The following is an 18040-nucleotide window of genomic DNA, read 5'->3' on the forward strand; positions in this document are numbered from 1 at the left end:
CACCGACCATGCATCACTGCGCACCGCAGTGAAGTCGCCACACATATCACAAAGAATGGCGAGATGGCTCTCATTCTTTGCGGAGTATAACTTCCGGGTCGAATACAAACCCGGAAGATTGAATGTAGTGGCCGACGCGTTGTCACGTCGGCCGGACTACGCAGAAGCTGCTGACGTCAATGCCATTGACGCCATGCGGACGAGCACACCCACGTCATCTCTATTGGACGATGTGAAGGCCGCGTACGCGCACGACGCGGACACGAAACTTTTGCTGGCCTATGGCACAGCGCCTTCTGACAAGTCCCGTCAGAAGCTGCCCAAGCATCTTCGTGCGCGTGTACACCGCTATCGGGTGCACGACGAAATACTGCTTTACAATACAGTCGACGACAACGCGGTCCGCGTTGTCGTGCCAAACGACCATGACCTGCGCCTCAGGATCATGTACGAGTATCACGATGCCCCGTCTGCGGGACATCTTGGACGTGAGAAGACATACGTCCTTCTCACGCGCGACTTCTACTGGCACCACCAGTATAAGTGGGTGCGCAAGTACATCCGTGCTTGCGATGTGTGCCAACGCGCAAAGCCTGCGCCATTCGTGCAGGCTCCTTTGCAATCACTACCGACTCCGTCGGAGTGTTGGAAGTCCATGTCTTTGGACTTCATCTTTGGTCTTCCCCCGGATAGCGGAGGGAACACCGGTGTTGTGGTCTTTGTAGACCGTTTCAGCAAGATGGTACATCTTGCTGCAGTGCCGGCAGAAGTGACAGTGAAGCAGACGGCCCGTCTGTTCGTCGACATGATGTTCAAACATCATGGCATGCCGACCGACATTGTGTCGGACCGAGACCAGCGCTTCACAGCGAACCTGTGGCAAGAAGTGTTTACACTTCTTGGGAGCCAGCTTTCAATGTCGACTGCAGACCATCCGCAGACGGACGGCAAAACCGAGCGCGTGAATCGCGTGCTCGTCGATATGTTGAAGAGCTACGCTCACTCGTTCCAATACTGGAGCGAGTGCTTATCGATGGCAGAGTTTGCCATCAATAACTCAGTACATGCCTCGACAGGGCATACACCGTTCTACGTGAATGTCATGCGGCATCCACGTCTACCGAGTTTACTCGGAGTGATGGCTCCCACTTTAAGTGGGGGAGGATCTACGACTGCAATACAGCAGCCGCAGAAAACCGCTGACACTTGCACAGTGTCAGCTGCAACAATGGACAAACCACATGAGTCTGGGCAGGGCGCAGACTCCCCCAACAACAAGGCCAACGGCCACGGGTCTGCGCAGGGCGCAGACACCGCAAAGAACCACGCAGAGGCCGGGCCTCTAGCGGAGAGCGAGCTGAATGACTTCAGCTCGGATGCAATCAATTTCATCGCCAACAGACAAGCCGTAATTCGGTTTGTCCAAGATGCAATAGCAGCTTCTGTTGATCAACAGAAGCTGAACGCAGACAATGAGGGCGGAGGCAACACAAATGAATTTAAAGTCGGTTCATTAGTTTTGTTAGCTACACAAAACCAGCCTAGACATGCAATTTCGGATTTCGGAGCAAGCAAGCTTGCTCCGCGCTTCATCGGGCCGTTCACTGTGTTGGCACGGCACGGCAACGCATACACGCTAGACATACCGTCTAACATGCGCCTCCATCCGACCTTTTACGTCGGACGGCTGAAGCCATACCGGCAGCACGAGCCATCTAGCTCGGCTGACCCGAAGCCTCGGCAGGAGCCGAGGCAGAAGCGGAGGACTTGGCCTCGGCGACGAGCAACCTCTCCTCCAGCGCGCGGACGCGCTGGAGCAACCCCTTCATCTGGGTCCCCAGCTCGACCTGGATATTCGAGGCGGTCTGCGAGACCGCCGCGACTTGGGCCTTCTGGTTCGCCAGCTCCTGTTTCAGGGCGGCGAACTCAGCGCCCTGTAGACGCTCCACGGCGGTCACCCGGTCGTGGAGAGGCGCAAACTGATCAGTCCGGGGCTGATCATACCCGGGGCGTGTTCCCACCCCCGCCACCGCCGATCCGTGACGCCCGCGGCTCAACCCGCTGGATTATTGAGCGGATTGTTGACCATAGTATCCCGAAAACGAACCCTCAAGGGGCTCGTTTTCGTATTCGTTGGAGAGGATTTCCTCCCCATCGAGATACATGGGAGCCGCGGAACGTCTTGCTGGAGGACGTTCCGGAAATGGTGAGGGCGTACGAGGAGCAGTACGCGCTGGTGCAGCGGAAGTAATACGAGCGCTGCGATCATCGCCAGCGCCCGAACCCTCACGTGCTAAGAACTTAGCACGGAGTTCTTTGAGACTCTCGGGCACACGGAACGACGTGTACCCGTTCAGGTCGCGGTCGCTCAAGCGGACCGCACCTGGGAAGCACTTCGCGCACTGAAAGCCCTCGGGCACAGCGCACGGCACATTTGCCTCCTCAGCAGCGACATGAAGTTGCTCCAGCTTTCCACGCTTCGAGTACGTCTCGAAGCGATCACGCGCTTGCTTAATCCGATCACGGTAAGCACTCGGCCTCTTGTTGAAGTTTTCAACAAAGGCGTTCCAACTTTGACAAAGTGCCTGCCACTCAGGCACTTTTCTGCGAGAAGATGTCTTCTTGCTTTGAAACCATCGGAGCTCATGAAAGAGTTCGATGTAGTAGTCGCGCCTTTGATGCGTTTCCTCATCAAAGTGCAGCTCGGCAGCCACAGCGTCATCTTTGATGGCGCTGCATACGTACAGCGGTACCTCATTCGGAGGTACCGAGTTCCCATACCGGTCCGTAATCTCGGACGCGGACGGCATCCACGGATCGCGCGCTGCAGACGCAGCGCGCGGAGAGCCTTCAGCTTTGATATCACGCGCTGCAGCAACAGCGCGCGGAGTACTGAGAGCCCCAGCGGAAGCGAGTGGGGTATCGCTCTCAGTACGCGAACGCTTCGAACTCGAAGCGTTCGATTCGTCCCCTTCACGCGGGCGAATGTTCTTGGCATGAGGGTCGAGCGATTCGCTCGACACTGAGTCTTTGCGCTTTGAGGGCGAGTCCTCCTCGTCCTCCATATCTTCATCGTCGTCGTCGAAGTCGACGACGTCGCAGTACTTCGCCTTCTGGCGGTCGAAGTAGTCGTCGATGGAGAGATGACTCCCCACCGACTTAGAAGACTTCTTCTGAGGCGCACTCATCGTTGAATGAGCGCGGATTTCTTCTCCAAACGCGGAGAATTGACGAATGGTCAATTCCAAAAGATTGACGTGCGGGGCCCCAGCGCGTCTAACCTTAAGGGGGGATGGTGTAACGGGGTTACACGCACAAGTGGCTACAAGCCACTTCTGAATTTAACAGATAGGTTATCTGTTAAAAGTTTTAGATGCTTCCTCACCGTGGTGTAAGACACACCAATGGATACATTGAAGTGGGCCACCACAGTGAGTGGTCCACACATACCCAAAGATCCTATTGGTAGAAAGCAGCATCTTTCTACCAATCAGAGACATGCATATTAGCGGGGCCCTGACAGCCAGCCGCTGCCAACCCCTTTCATAGATGATAAACAGTTTTAGCAGATTTTAGAGGAAGGTCAATTTACAAAGAATACAGTTCTCATTTTACCTAATCTAAGTCACTTGGAATCCTGTCTTACTTAACTTATATTTGTGTATTCAAATATAATTAACATAAGTAATTACTAAGTACTTACGCTTCCTCATACACGTTGCGCAACGTGTAAGCTAAAGTAGTGAGTCAAGTTAGACCCACTACATCGGTGGCTCATGCGTACTCGGTTTGAGCGACAGGTCACTTGGGACGGGGTGTCTTGTCCCGTAGACGGTTGGTCTTGTGTTGTCACCGACACGTCGGGGACCCGAGTCTTCGCCAGTATCGTTTTCTCTTTCCTGCTTAGTTTGGCGTTGTGTTCCCCGGCCCTGCGAGTCTTCTCGGTGGCTTGATATTCCTTAGCCGTCTCCATAGCAATCTGGTGTTGTCTGTTGACCTCGCGGCGCCACGCCAGTGCGTCTGAATGCTTCGGCGTGCCGTGTCTGAGCGAGGATGACATGGCTTTCAGCGTTGACTGGGCATCCCACCCGTGCACCAAGTAGAATGGTGTTTCCTGCACGAGTCGTGTCTTGTGAGTTGTTGATGGCGAAGACTAAGCGCTCCACGACCTCGTCCCAGTCTTGTTGGAGCGGGTCTTCGGCGTATACTTTAACGGATTGCATTACAGTTTTGACTGGCCATTCTTGCTGTCCGTTGGCTTGCGGCCGGTAACTCAGCGTTGCTCGGGACCTTGACTGCATCATTTCTGCAAACGCTTGGAACACTTCGCTCATGAACCGTGGGTAGCGGTCATGGCGGATGAGTGATGGCGCACCGAATCGTCGGTATATGCATTCCTCGAATCCTTGTGCCACATTGAGTGCACCCGTATCTGCCACGGCTTTCGCAATGATAAAACCCATAAAAGAACGTTGGAAGAGCAGCAGGGCTGTGTTGCCCCTCCGAGTCTTCGGCAATGGTATCACGAAGTCCATAGACATTATCTGGAAAGGCCGTTCCGCCAGCACGTTGTCAGGAGAACATCCTTTTCGTTGGGGGCGGCTTTTGCTGGTGCTGCAGTCGGGTCACGACTTCACGTGATTCTCCACGTCGGTGTAGCGTCCCAACCAGTAGTAACCTCGCTTGACTCGCTGGTAGGTTCTCACCACACCCTGATGGCCACCTTCCAGCGAGTCATGACAGTTCTGGAGAACTTCTTGTATCATCGTGGTGGATACCACCAGACGCAGCGAGATCTCCTCTTGCAACTCAGCGTCGCTCTGACGTCTCGTTCCAATGTAGTGTAACAAATTGTCCTCCGACAACACGAACTTGTCTGCGATTTTCCATGCATCTCTGGCGGCTCGGTATCAAAGTTTCTCGACATCTCCACGTAATAAGGTCTTCAGGTTAGCCCATCGTAATTGTTCGTCTTGTGCTGCAGCTATGCGCCGTCGTCTCTCCTCTTGGACTTCCACAGGATCAATGTCTTGTGCGTTAGGAGCTGCTGGTGGAGCTCGAGTCGGTTCTGGAGGTTGAATCTCGGGAGGTTTCCGGTTAGGGCGAGTCTTCGGCAGTGTCTTCGGCTTCTCTTGTGTGAATCGGACATGTTTTTTCTTGCTCTTGGTCTACGCCCGAGTCATCGCTAGTACCATTCCAGGCTCGGGGCACACGAAATCAGCAAACGTTTTGCGTTTCAACGCTGAGACACTGCCCAGATTTTGAATAGAGCCTCCTGGAACCAGGTTTTGTGCTTCTAATCCTTGCGGCGGCGACTCGTAGATCACTTCTTGTATCCGATTAAGTCTGGCCAACTCCGCTTTCGGGTTTTCACTCAGAATGACCTTGGAAGCCTTTGACGCCAAGGCTTCTGTTGCCAACGAGTCCGCGGCAGCATTGTATTCGCGTACCACGTGCAGGTATTTGACTGACCGCAACTGTGCCGTGATCTCCTTGTCATGATTCAGCTGTGTCATCAGTGATTCCTTCCGGGAAGTTATCACCCCTAAGGATTGCTGGATCGCGAGTCTCGAGTCTCCCACGACCACTAAGTCTTCGTCACCGTGTTCGATCACGGCGAGAACGCCGTTGTTCATGCCGGTGTACTCGGCGATTTTGACCGTGGTTTTCGCGAGGTAAGCGTTCGCTGCAATAACTATTTTCCACTCCGGGAGGCTCCAAACGATCCATGAGCAACTGCCGTAACCACCGTACTTCTCAGTCTTCGCTGACCCATCGAAAGAGACCACGAAGCCTGTATGAGTCGTCGGTAGGCGTGCATAGAGCAAGTTTGGGTCCATGCGAGTCGTCGGTGAGCCTTTAGTCGGCGGGGCAACCAGTTCTAATGAGTCATCGAGATCCACGAAGTTGGTCACCGTCGACTGGAGCAGCTGGGTGAAGGCACAGTCCTTCTCCTTGACTCGTTGGACGATCAGGTGCCACGGGGAGAGCAATACCGCGAATTGTACAGCTCTCCCAAAGAGTGTCTTCGACTTGGTAATCCACTCCAATGTGGAGAAGCGAGTGTAGACGCGTATTTTCCGTCCCGCCAACTAGGTGTAGCAAGTCTTCAGTAGTAGCAACAGCGCTAGCACCTCTTTCTCCGCCGCATGATAGTTCATCTCGGCATCCTTCAATACACGTCTGCAGAAGCGAACAGGGTGCAACTTGTCATCATGCAGCTGTAGCAGCGTGGAACTCAATGCCCACTCATTGGCGAACAGTATGACGTGCACTTCCTTGGTGCGGTCGAAGTGGCGGAGTATCGGCGCTGCCGCAACCTTGTCTTGGAGAGCTTGGAAACTCCGGCGGGCAACTGTGAGGTCACCCTCCGGTGCGAAATCGTCTTCCTTCAGCTGATACAGTGCCGCGCCGTAGAAAGCGAAGTCTTGGATGAAGCGACTGTAATAATTCAGCGCTCCTAGGAAAGACTGCATTCCCTTCTTCGTTCGTGGGAAAGACAGCTTAGTGATCGCGTCCAGCTTCTTCGGGTCGGGCCTAATGCCGTCTTTTGACACTTCATAGGACAGGAAGTCGACGCGTCCTTGCACGAAAATACTCTTGATAAAGCTGACGCTGATCCGGCACTCTTCAGCACGACTGAGGAGCCGATCCAGCGTCGCCAAACAACTGTCGAAGTCTTCGCCACCGAAACAGATATCGTCCACGAAGGATCGCCGGTCGAACACAGGCACCAGCGACGACTCGTCGGCTTCGTTGGTCGTAAACATATCGGCTTCTGGGCTGTTAATGAGTTGAGTAATGGGTTCAGCCGTCTTCGAGCCATCGCGGGCGGCTGCAAACTTGGTTCGAGTCGTCGCTGTAGTGCCTGGTAGGCGAGGTGACGACTAGAGTCGTCGGCAGTGCTCTGTCGAGTCTTCGGTGGCTTTCATCTTTGCTGCAAAGGCATCCCAGCCGCCCTTCGGCTGCACAAATCCCCATAGCGCGTTGTCTATCATGCGTTGGTCGATCATCGGTGCATTCTTGAGGCCGAAACGCATTCGTAGCCACTCGATGTGACCCAGAGGACACACAAAAGCTGAAATCTTGCGCGCGCGTAGAGTCGTCAGGATAGCCCAAAATCCGCTGGCCGCGTCGAGAGAGCAGAACCACAGGTAGGTCTCCAGGTCCATGAGCAATTCGTCGACTAGTGATATGGCGTACTCCAGGATCACTGTTCTGCGTTGACCATCTTGTAGTCGATGCAGAGGCGGATGTCCTGGCCATTCTTCTTGAGGACAATGACGATCGGCGAGGCCCACGGGCTGTCCGAGAACGCGATGAGCGCCGTCTTGATCAGTCCTTTAAGCAGTTCGTACAATTTCTTGACATGCTTGAATGGGATCCGTCGGGCCAGTTGTTTGATCGGCGCGTGCGCTAGCACGTCTATGTCGCAGACAACGCCATATCCTGGTGGCGGGAGTGCATTCCCGCTTGCAATCATGATCTTTTGATGACGTCGGAGTACTTCAATCAGACGCTCTTGCTGGTCTGCCGACAACTCGGGATTCTTGACGTTCGCGGCTGAGTAGTCGAGCGTTGTCGGCACTGTTTCTGTTAAATCGGGGAGGAATGCTAATTCATGCGCGTAGACCTCCAGTTCGATGTCTGCCGCCGGATGCTCAGTCGTCTCGTTGCCTCTGTCGTCGGTACCTTCCGTGGCCAGTACGCGCATTACTGCAATGAACGTCTGGTCGAGAGTCGTTGAAATGTCTCCGGCGTCTCGGCTGAATGCCATCTGAGTCATCGGTGGATGCCCCAGTGGATTGTACTCCAATCCTTGGTCTTCGTCGCAGCTTACCATCGACTCGGCGGTCTCCAGTCCTGATCCAGCTGCCTCTGGGGTCATGGCTTCATCGTCAGTGGTCGTCACCCCCGTCGAGTCGCCGGCAGTAGCGTCGAGTCGTCGGTGATGTTCCTCCGCTATCCATTCTGAGTCACCCGTCACCGACGAGTCGTCGGCACTGTCACATTCACTGTTGAAGTGTGGTTTCTGGATCGAGTCTATGCTAGGTCGCTGCAGGATACCTTTAGGCGTCAGGTAACTCGGTCGTTCCACCGCTGGGGGCTGTCCAGCCAACCATTGTTGGTAGAGTTCAGCTTCCCACTTGAGTAGTGTCTTGTCTCGTGCGGCAGCGTACGCGAGCACCTGCCACTCCTTGTACTTTGCGGAATCTAGCTGCACGTAGCCTTCAGTCTTCGGTAGCGACCCAATCGGAACCCAGACTATCACCGGGAAGTGCACCGGACAACTCGCCAGCTTATCCGTGGCGTTGGTTAGTCGAACCCTGACCGGACGTCCCCTGTAGAACTTGGTGACAGTCGGGATGAACGTGTCAGTTCGGCGAATCCACGGCACGTGGGTCGTCAGCTCGGGTTGTCGCCGCTGTAGTTTGAACTCGTCCCATTCGTGGCCCGGTATTTGCATTGGTTCTGTCGGACCGTACGCGACGTGGCTTCCTTTGGCCTCGTCCATCATGTTTTGAGTCTTGATCAACGGGATCATCACCTCGTCGGGAAGCTTGGTCGTCGCGTTAAGGAGATCCAGACGGATACCGACCGGGATCATAAAGTCGGTGCCAAGCACAACTTCTACCCCGGCGCAGTGATCCATTATTCAGACCTCGAAAACATAAACGCGCTCCCATCCAAGGGTGACTTTCACCTTCGCTCGGCGAGTCGTCATCATCTTGCCCTTGGTGATCCCTTGTACATCCATGTAACGCCCATGCCCCGCTGCTTCGCGGAGTTTCAGTCACTTGGCAAGTTTCTCCGAAATGACACTGACGTTTGCCCTAGTGTCCAGCAATATCCTCGTGCGCGAGTCGTCTACGGCTCCATTCACCAGTGCTCGCATCATTACGCGCTTGTCAAATTTCTGCGCCGACCACCATCCCATCCGCTCTCCGGCTAAGAGTCGCACTTCCGGAGCGAGTCGTCGGCGCGAGTCTTCTTGCACTGCACTTGTCAGCCAGTCTTCGGCAGTGTCTCCTATCCCTTCCTTGTCGTCTTCTTCACACAATACACCTCCACCAAGGCGGTCGCCTCTCTCATTTTCTAGTTCCGTCGTTTCCATATCGTTGTCTTGTTCAGTCTTCGTCCATTCGCACTAGCCCACGAATGCAAAGGTGCACTCGGCTTCAATTGCGGGCTCAGCTACCTGTGGCAGCCCGCTTGGGACCAACCCAGTCGTAGTTGGCGGGCTGCCTAGTTTAAATGGTCCGAGGACAGTAGTTCTTGGAGCTCGGGTGTGAGGTCTTTCTTGTCCACCTTGGACTTTACGATCTTGGTGATTTCTTGGAATACTTCACAATTTCCTGCGGTATGCACTTGCTTGCACAGCTTGCACCGGCGTCGGCAGTAGTGCGCCGAGTGGTAGAGGCCTCCGCAGGCTGCGCACGGCCCGTACTGGCGAGGTTTCTCATCGCGGTAGCCGCAGCTCTGGAACCGATTGTCCCGGTCTTGGCTGCGGTACGCTGAGTCACCCCTGTGCTGTCGGTTGTCAGAACGGGCGTACGTGCCTTCAGCGGTGACTCGGCGTTCGTGATCGTTGGTTGCAGCGAGGCAGTGGTCGCATCCATCTGACGAGTAGCTGTCACCCCAGTCCTCGCTGCAACGCTGTGAGTCGTCGCTGTCATGTTCACTTCCATCTTCGCTGCTGCTGTCGCCATTATATCTGTGGCGTTGTTGCTGCAGCTCGTTCCGAGCATCCCGCGTGTCCCGTCCATGAAGTTCGGCGACGATATCGGCGATAGATGGTTCGGCTAGGCTCACGCGCGGCATTTTGCGTGAGTCATCACGACGACGCTCATAATCTCGTTCGCGTCGGTCGCGACGGTTGTAAGCATCTCTCAAGTCGTCGCGGCGGCGGTCATCACGTTGGCGGGTGTCTTTCGAGCGCTCGTGGCGGCGCGAGTCGTCGCGGCGCCTGTCGTCACGTCGTCGGGAGACATCTCGAGCTCGAGAGTGAGGCAGCGACGACTCGCAGGATGAATTGCGCTCGTCAATCTTCAATATCTCTTGGATCATCTCTTCTAACTCGTGGATATTGGATATACGCAGGTGACACAAACGCCGTTTGAGTCCTCGGTCACCGCAAGTCTCGAGGAACCGCTTGACGTGGTCGCGTGCTTTGCGGCCGTTGCTTTCGAACCGAATTCCGGCATTCCTAGCATAGCCATTGAGCCGGTTCAGGTAGTCGCCGATGTGTTGTTTGTCTTCGCGCTTGGCCAAGTAGTAGCGAGCCTCTGCTGAGTGGCTGAACTGGGAGCAGTAAACTTGATGAAGGTTTCACTTAGGAGGCTCCACGTTCGCTTGGTCTTCTTGGGCAGTTGTCGGTACCAATGCAGAGCGCCGTCCCGAAGACTCAGCTCGAAAGGCATGTACCACTCATTGGGCGATGCTCGCGTCCTTTTCGTAGACAAAAGCGTGAAGACATCGCATCGAGTTCTCGCTCTTGTCCCTGGCGCCCGAGAAAGCCTTGATTTGCCCCAGTGGGCATCTCGATCCTCGGAGTCGCGTTAAGCAGCTCGGATTCGGTCACCTCACGAATTTGACGCAGGTATTCGCCCATCTGCGCCCCTCCACCTCCGGTAATGTCGGCTTCTTCGTCCGACGAGTCGTCGGTGGACTGGTAGCGGCGGCTCTTGCTCCGTCCTGAACTGCTTTTCGTGCTTCTGGCCGATTTTGAGTCATCGCTGGTGCGTCCAGCGCGGTCTGAGTTGCCCGTAGGTGGTGGAGTCACCATGTGGGAGTCTTGAAGGTACGGGGATCGCTCCCCCGACGCGCCAAACACCCCTCCGGTGGGTTTTCGGCTGGGGTTTTCGCGGATTGCCCTCTTCGGAGTCGTCGGCAGCGGTACGCTAGCCGGGTCGACCACTTCGCGAATCGCACGCGTCTTCCACGAGTCGTCCAGAGTGAACGAGTTCACGCCAAAGGCTGTGCGGAGTCGCTTCTCCCATTTCCAGAGCTCCGCGCCTGCTTCTGCTGGCGCCCAGCACTCCAGCGTCGACGGCGAAGGGTGTTCCAAGGGCCGAAGCCCCAATGCTTTCAGGAATCGCTCGGTTTCCTTCACCACTTGTTCGATTCTCACAGAACTCACGGGGCGAGCCAAATCGTGGAACAAATCGGCCCACACCGCTTGGCGAGTCATCGTTGGCTCGAATAGCTCGCCCCAGTCGATCATCTTCATCTCTTCATAGAGGCGACCGAGAACCTTGTTGGCCGCCGGCGTGTCACCGTTGAGCGGCGGCCGGTTGCCGGAGGTTTGCTCGGTCACTTGCGTCGTCAGGACCGGTGACCTTGAGTCGTCGGCGGCGTCTTCAAAGTCTTCCAAGTCATCATACGCTGGCCCAGGACCATCCACATCATCCAGTTCGTCCGCGAGGTTGCGCGTAACGGAGCGCGCGTCATCGTCAAGCTCAACCGCGAGGTTTCGCGACAGCGAACGCGTGCCCGCGCTGCGTCCCGGAGACATCACTGCATCTTCCGGAGTCTCGGATGTCACCACCGCTGGCGCAGGCGCCTTCTCCTCCAGGTAATCATCATAGGCTTCATCCATCTCTTCGTCCTTGGCGTCGGATCCAGTCATCGAGTCGTCGAAGCTGACGGTCCGCTCAGCAATCGGGTCGAGGCGCGGCGTGATCAGGGCCGCAGTCGAGTCGTCCCCACGCGTTCTGCCAGTCTTTATTGGAGTTGCTGGAACCGCTGAACATGATCCTTTCGCCATTTTCTTCGTTCTTCGTCTTTATTTCTTCTTTTTCTTGTTCCTGTTCTTGTTATTGTTCTTCTTCTTCTTGGTTGTTGCTCGTAACGTCGATCGACCTGCCGTAGCACGAAACACAGAAAGTCACACCAATCCCGGGTCGCGGCACCAGTTGTCGTGTAGGAACACGCGCTAATTTATATATTGGCACACTTTCCCCACCAACAACACTCACCAAGTCACCGAAGACTTAATGGGCTTGTTACGGTTAGAACCTGAAGGCCCAGGAATTTTCCCTTGCACCGGGTTGATGTTTCCCCTGTGTACCGAGCTTCCGCTAGTCGACAGACGGAAGACTCAGCGTCACTAGCCACGAGCAAAAGATAGCACGCTCTCACACACAAAATATACCTCGCAGGCCCTCAGAAGGAAGGGTCCCGGCCTGTTACGGCGTGACACGAGGGTGCCGGAGCTATACTCCGGTGGGAAGAAATAAATGGAGTGCGCTCTCGCTCCTCCAGTTCCTGGCGACGACTCGTCGCTACCAATACACCGGCCACTAACTCTTGGCCCTGCCAGGGATGAACACACGCTAAACTGGTAAATGTGCCCAGCGACAGTCATAATCCTACCTACCAGGTTTACCTTTGAGCTGCAGGTCGTTCACTGCACGTACCGGTGTCGCCCTTGCGTGGTTGGGAGGAAAAGCTGTTCTGTTATTGTTGCCCGAAGGCTTATCTTGTCCTCTCTCAAGTTTCCTATCGATCAATACAAATATCAAGTATAAACGCGTCCACTTTGGACCGCCAATTGTAACCTACGACTCTTCGGCCATTGCTCTGCGACGTGACGGCGCTACCGACGACTCAAATGGCCGCTGAAACGCTACCGACGACTGGGGACAGGAGCTGACGACTCATAAGTTCGGATGTTGCCAGTTGGTTCACACCGTACTTAGTGAGCTGCATCCGCCAGCGCCTGACTTGGGACCGTCGACGAGTCATCGTCACCTGCCAATTTAGGCCAATCAGCGACCGGGGAGTTTGGTCCAATGACTGGCGATGGATTGTGACTGACCAGTTGGCGCCGGCGCCTCGAGTCTTCTTCGCCCCCTGTCTCGGCTTTGGGTTTTGGCTTCGGGTTTCATTTCCCGATACCACAGTAAGGTTTCAGCCAATAGGCGACAGTGAGCCTTCATCCTGCTCTTATAGCCTGTAGCGGCTTCATCGCCTGTCCCAATCAGCCCTTGGAGTCCATTGTCCTCCACGATGCCGTTGAAGTCCTCGTAGTAGCGGAAGATCCGAGCATCACAGTCATCAATGGATAGGTCCATCGTTAGCTGCTGGCGGAACAGAGACGTGACGTCGGGCACAAACTCGTTCTTGAGCGTGCGATAGCGTGCCTTCACAGCCTCCATGATGTCAGCGTTGGTCACCGATGCCACCGGCTTCTTCAGCACGTAGGTAGCCATGTTCTTCAGCGTCTTAGGCCTCACCGAACCCTTGACGGTGGTGACAACGTTTTCAAACGTCTCGCCGGTGGTGGTGCAGCGGCGGCAAATTTCTCTACGTTGCGCTCCCACTCCCGGTGCCAATCAATGAGGGCAGCATGGTCCCAGCTGGAAAGCTCAGGAGCCCTGATGACCTCAAAGATAGGGTGCGGCAGCAACATCTCCAAATCACCGTCGGAGTCTTGAAGTCCACTCCAGTCGAACCTAAGGCGAACTCAATAGAATCGCACTTAGTGGAGTTACGAAGTTCCTCGAACTCGTACTTAGTCGACGTTTCTCGGTGGTCCTTGGCCAAACGACGACAGGAAACTCTCGGTCGCCACGCGCACCGAAGAGGCGATGTTCCGGACAGTCGACGACTTCCGGGATCAACAAACTGAACGCTTCGAAGAGCGCAAAGCTAGCTTTGTCGCGAAACCCGGGGTGTATCCAAAGGGGAAAGTTTATTAATGAAGAAAAGCAAGACACAAATGTAAGGACACTAACTAACTTCTAACTTGCTGCCGTTCTTGCGTTCTTGCTCAGGTCCAGTTCTCGTGCAGTCTTGGGCGTGTGCCCTCGCCCACTTACAGCTTGTGCCTCGTACACCCAGCCAGTAGGGTCCCCTTCCATAATCCTTGTCGTAGCCCATAGGTGCTGCTGCGAGTGCCATGTTGCCTCCTGCTCTTCTCATTGGACGCTAGACCGAGCAACACCGCAACTTGACGCTGCAGCCGAACCCAAGCTTGATCTTGAGCCGCAATCATGGCGAGAAATGGGCAATACCGGCACGCATCAAAAAGAAGGCGATGTTAGTGCCTTGGTCCACCTATCGGCTACCGATGTTACTCTCGCTGAGGTTGATTTTGCGGGAGGCATTCCTGCTCTCGCTCCGCTTCCAAAAGAAGGAACCGACGATCTCAAAGAGGGCGCAGCAAAAGCGTTAGTCCGACCGGCGAAAAAACAATGACAACAGTGCTGTTACAATTGTGCGTGAAGAAGCTATTCCTTTTCTGTTGGCGATACTTCGAGCGACTTGACAGATCTACAAGGAAAAGCAAGGGAAGCCCTAGGAAATTTGGCTACTGTATGTGGTACAATTGCTGACGATATTGTACACGAAGGAGCACTCCGGGCACTCGTTTTGCTTTTACAAGGAGATCACACAGACCGACTGCATCTGCCCTCAGAAGCTTAGCGATGGCTCATCCCGAAGTGCCCCGTAAAATCGTGCAGGCGGGAGCTGTTCCTCGGCATGTCGAACGTGTATCCAGTCGCGCCCGGGCTGAAAAGATGCAGCTTCCTATGCACTAGGGTGTCTCGCTGAGCATGACCCATCGAATCATGTCATTATTGATGGCAACGATGCAATCAAGTCACTTGTCGACCTTTTATCGACCGATCACGGCTTCGTTTGCGCTTTCAAATTTTGCCCCCAAAACCACGAAGAAAATCACGGCATATTGGAAACTTTTAGCTTGTATTCGTCACTATTGTTAGTTTATCGATGCATACAGCGCCGAAAGCATATTGTCGGTATGGCTTACCACTACGCTGCACAAGTGCAGAGATCCAACTCGGAGGGGAGGGTAAGTACATGAGCAGGAGCTGGAACCGTTGCATCGCCGACGCGGACGTCGGGGGGCCAACTGAGGTCAACCGCACCAGGGACCAGCTTAGGAAGAGAACATTGTTAGGCAGCCGGCAACCCGGGCAGGTCTATGGACCCGTCCTCGCGCCTTCTGTAAGCCCGAATGTAAATTACAAGGTTGAGTGAGGACCGTTCCTGCGTAGACACACCCATCGGGTCCACTCCGGGCCCTACACTCCACGGCCAAGAGGACATCAATAGTCCCCTCGCGCCCTCGCGGTCGCTAACCACGCTCCCAGCCACCCTGTGACACATAAGTTCGTCATCGCTCGTCCTCTAAACTACTCAGCACTACCTTGTAATGGCCCGCACGCCTCGCCGACCCCCTTGGCCGCAGTACGAACCTCATTTGTTGTTGGGTAGTGCAGATCCCTGCCGCAGAACACTACGCGTAGTATTTAGCTGCTTTATCCGGACTACTCCCGTCCAAATTGCAACTGAGAGATGTGAGGCCAGCCGCACACACAGAGCTCTCCTAGCTAGTCCCCGCCGCCTATACCTACCGCCTACCTACAGTCTGCATCGCATCGCCTGGCGATTATACTCGCCACTGTCCTTCGCCCTCCATGTCTGCTCTCCTTGCGATCTTCGATCTTGTCAACGTCAACCGACTCTTCGCAGCTTCAACACTTTCGGTGACCGCAGCTTCTTCCGCCACGGCATCGCCTTCACTCGTCACCATCCATGGTGCTGTTCTCCACACCATTGTCCGTCAAGTCAATTGTCACTGGCAAGTGACGTTGAGTGCTCTTGGCGCTTAAAGAGCACGTGATATCCACACGCCATCCCCCGACAGAAGATCGTCCCCGATCTTTCGTCTGTCCAGCAAGTCTTCGAACTCACGCGCAGTGAGCCACTCCATCGCCGTTGGTCCACCAGGTATGGGCTTAACCTCCACTTGGTACTGGATCTCGTATCTTCCTGCTCGATTGCGAACTCGTTGCTGTCTTCGTTCAATGACTGATCCTTCTGTTGCTTCCTGCAGCAGGTGGTGAGTCGGCGTCGTCCAGCGCGTAGCTCCACGACCTCGGAGCGCACGCGCGGCTCCGCCTCCAGTCCGCACTGCACTGTCACCACCGCCTTCGTCTGCTGTCGCTGCGCCGCCGTGGTCGGCGCCGCTTCTGGTTCTCGCGACTCCGCCACGGTCGGCCGCCGCAGCACCCGAAACCCGCATCTGCACCAACGGCTTCTGCTCCAGCCGTCGTCTGCTGGTCACGGCGAGCACTTCGTCTCGCCGCTCGTCCTAGCCGGGCCTCCGCCTCGACCCGTCGCTTCTTTTGCTACTCGCTATGGCTGTCACTGCCATGGCCGTCGCTCGCTCGCCATGTTGTCTTGCGCTTCCGAGGCGCCTTCTTGGCCTTGACCGCCTCGCCGTGCACTTCACCACTGCCTGCGGTTTTGTCTTCTGCTCCCGTCAGCCGATCCCGGACTGCCAGTCGTTCCTTAGTCTGGCCGGTACCCCCGCCAGTTATTCCTGGTGGTTCCGGACTCGGCGCTACATCTTCAGCCCCACTGGCTTCCGACGCAACGCTCCGCCCTTCACCTCGTCTTGTCTAATCTGTTTCTGCTGCCGGTGGCTCTGCCTGAACCACTGTCATCTGATCAGTAGCCAGTGGTATCGGCCCGCCACGGCCTCGTCCATTATCATCTCTTCTGGCGGCAGCTTCGCCGCTACTACTCGTAGTGCTCGGCCTCGCACTCCGATCGACGCCCTGCATGTCCGTTGCAGAGACGCCATTCTCCACATCCTGGCCTTCATCCTCGGCAGCTCTCGTAGTATCTGGTCAGCCACCGTCTCCAGCTGCCCAGGCCTGCAACGATAAGGCAGCAGGATGTGTTCAGCGAGTCCCCCGTGGCTTGCCTCGTCACCATCCAGTTGTCATAGCCCCCGTCCTGGTCAATCCTCGCCGGACCAACCCATTGGTGCGCCAATTACGTGACGCCTTTGCCTCGAGGAGGCTTCAGCAGCCACACCCAGTCGCCTGCTTGAAACCGCATGTTCTGCCCCACGCCCTGGTTGTAGTATCGTTCTCGTCTTCGCTGGTTCAGCGCTAACGCCTCTTCCGCTAACGCCGCCGCCTTCTCCATCTGGCTCACCAACCTCTTGTGGTACGCCGACCACTTGCCCACTGCCGTCACCTCAATCGACCGCAGCAACTCGTTTGGCGCCCGCAAACGCCTACCCATCATCAACTTGTTTGGCGTAAAGCCCATGGTCCCTTGCTTCGCACCATTGTAGGCGTAGAGAGCACACGGGAGCCACTGGTCCCAGTCATCCTGGCTCTCGCTAACGTACATAGAGACCATGTCTTTCCACACCTTGTGGAACCTTTCCACCAGACCCAGCAGCTTGGGCCTGTACGGTACTGGTGTCGCCTGCTTCGCCTGCAGCAACCGCACCAAGTGCTTCACCACTGCTCCTTTGAGCTCCGGGGCTCCGCCCATGACCAACTCACGCATGGGTCCGTAGACGAGCACCAGCCGCTCCGCCACAAATTTCGCAATATACTCCGCCGTGTGTGAGGGTGTCGCCACGGCGACCGCGTTCCTGCTCGCGTAGTCCACCGCGTCGATGACATAACGATTGCCATCCTGTGTGAGCGGTAGAGGTCTTGCCACGTCCAGAGCCCACCGATCACCAACAGCACCAATCCCTTGACTTCGAAGCGGCGGGATCACCGCCGTCGGCTGTGTCTTCCGGGTACTACAATCCCTGCAGCTGTGCACCCACTTCTTCACTTGGCCACGCATGCCCGGTCACCAGTAACACCGGGCCACCCGTGCCAATGTCTGAGGCGTCCTCAGATGCCCTGCGTAAATAGAGTCGTGCGCTTCACGGAGCGCCTTCGCACGCAACGGGACTGGCAGCACCAGTCGCAGCGCTCCGTCCTTGCCACGCAAATACACTAAGTCGTTCTTCACGGCCACCTCCTGTCCTTTGTAGGCGCCGTCATCCTTGAGATGCTTCACCAGCTTGTTCTCCCGCTGGAGCTGCCTCACTTCCTCGTCCGTCAACTGGCCGCTCTCTTCAGTTAGCGACACAGTTTCCGTTGTGCCTTCCCCTGTTGTCGTGTCGCCACTGGCGCTGCCTCGCCACTAGCGATTCTGACATCTGGTTCCTCCGTCTCTGAAGCCAGCTGATCACCAGCTGCCCCGT

The 18040-nt window shown here is 55.8% G+C and overlaps 2 protein-coding genes across 2 annotated transcripts; both read right to left on the reverse strand.

Annotated features, from left to right (window-relative positions):
* Window positions 1–14925: 14925 nt before the first annotated feature.
* On the reverse strand, window positions 14926–15232 carry IUM83_13506 (uncharacterized protein; the record flags this gene model as incomplete). Its single annotated transcript, XM_067938185.1, has 2 exons — window positions 14926–15127; window positions 15228–15232. 2 exons carry the CDS (start codon window positions 15230–15232, stop codon window positions 14926–14928), a joined length of 207 nt encoding a protein of 68 aa, XP_067797862.1.
* Window positions 15233–16815: 1583 nt separating this feature from the next.
* IUM83_13507 (Enzymatic Polyprotein) lies at window positions 16816–17634 on the reverse strand (the record flags this gene model as incomplete). Its single annotated transcript, XM_067938186.1, has 1 exon — window positions 16816–17634. The coding sequence occupies one exon, from the start codon at window positions 17632–17634 to the stop codon at window positions 16816–16818; it is 819 nt and encodes a 272-aa protein (XP_067797861.1).
* Between the last annotated feature and the right edge of the window lie 406 nt (window positions 17635–18040).

This window comes from Phytophthora cinnamomi (genome assembly GCF_018691715.1).
Source record: "Phytophthora cinnamomi strain GKB4 chromosome Unknown Contig12, whole genome shotgun sequence".
Taxonomy (NCBI): domain Eukaryota; phylum Oomycota; class Peronosporomycetes; order Peronosporales; family Peronosporaceae; genus Phytophthora; species Phytophthora cinnamomi.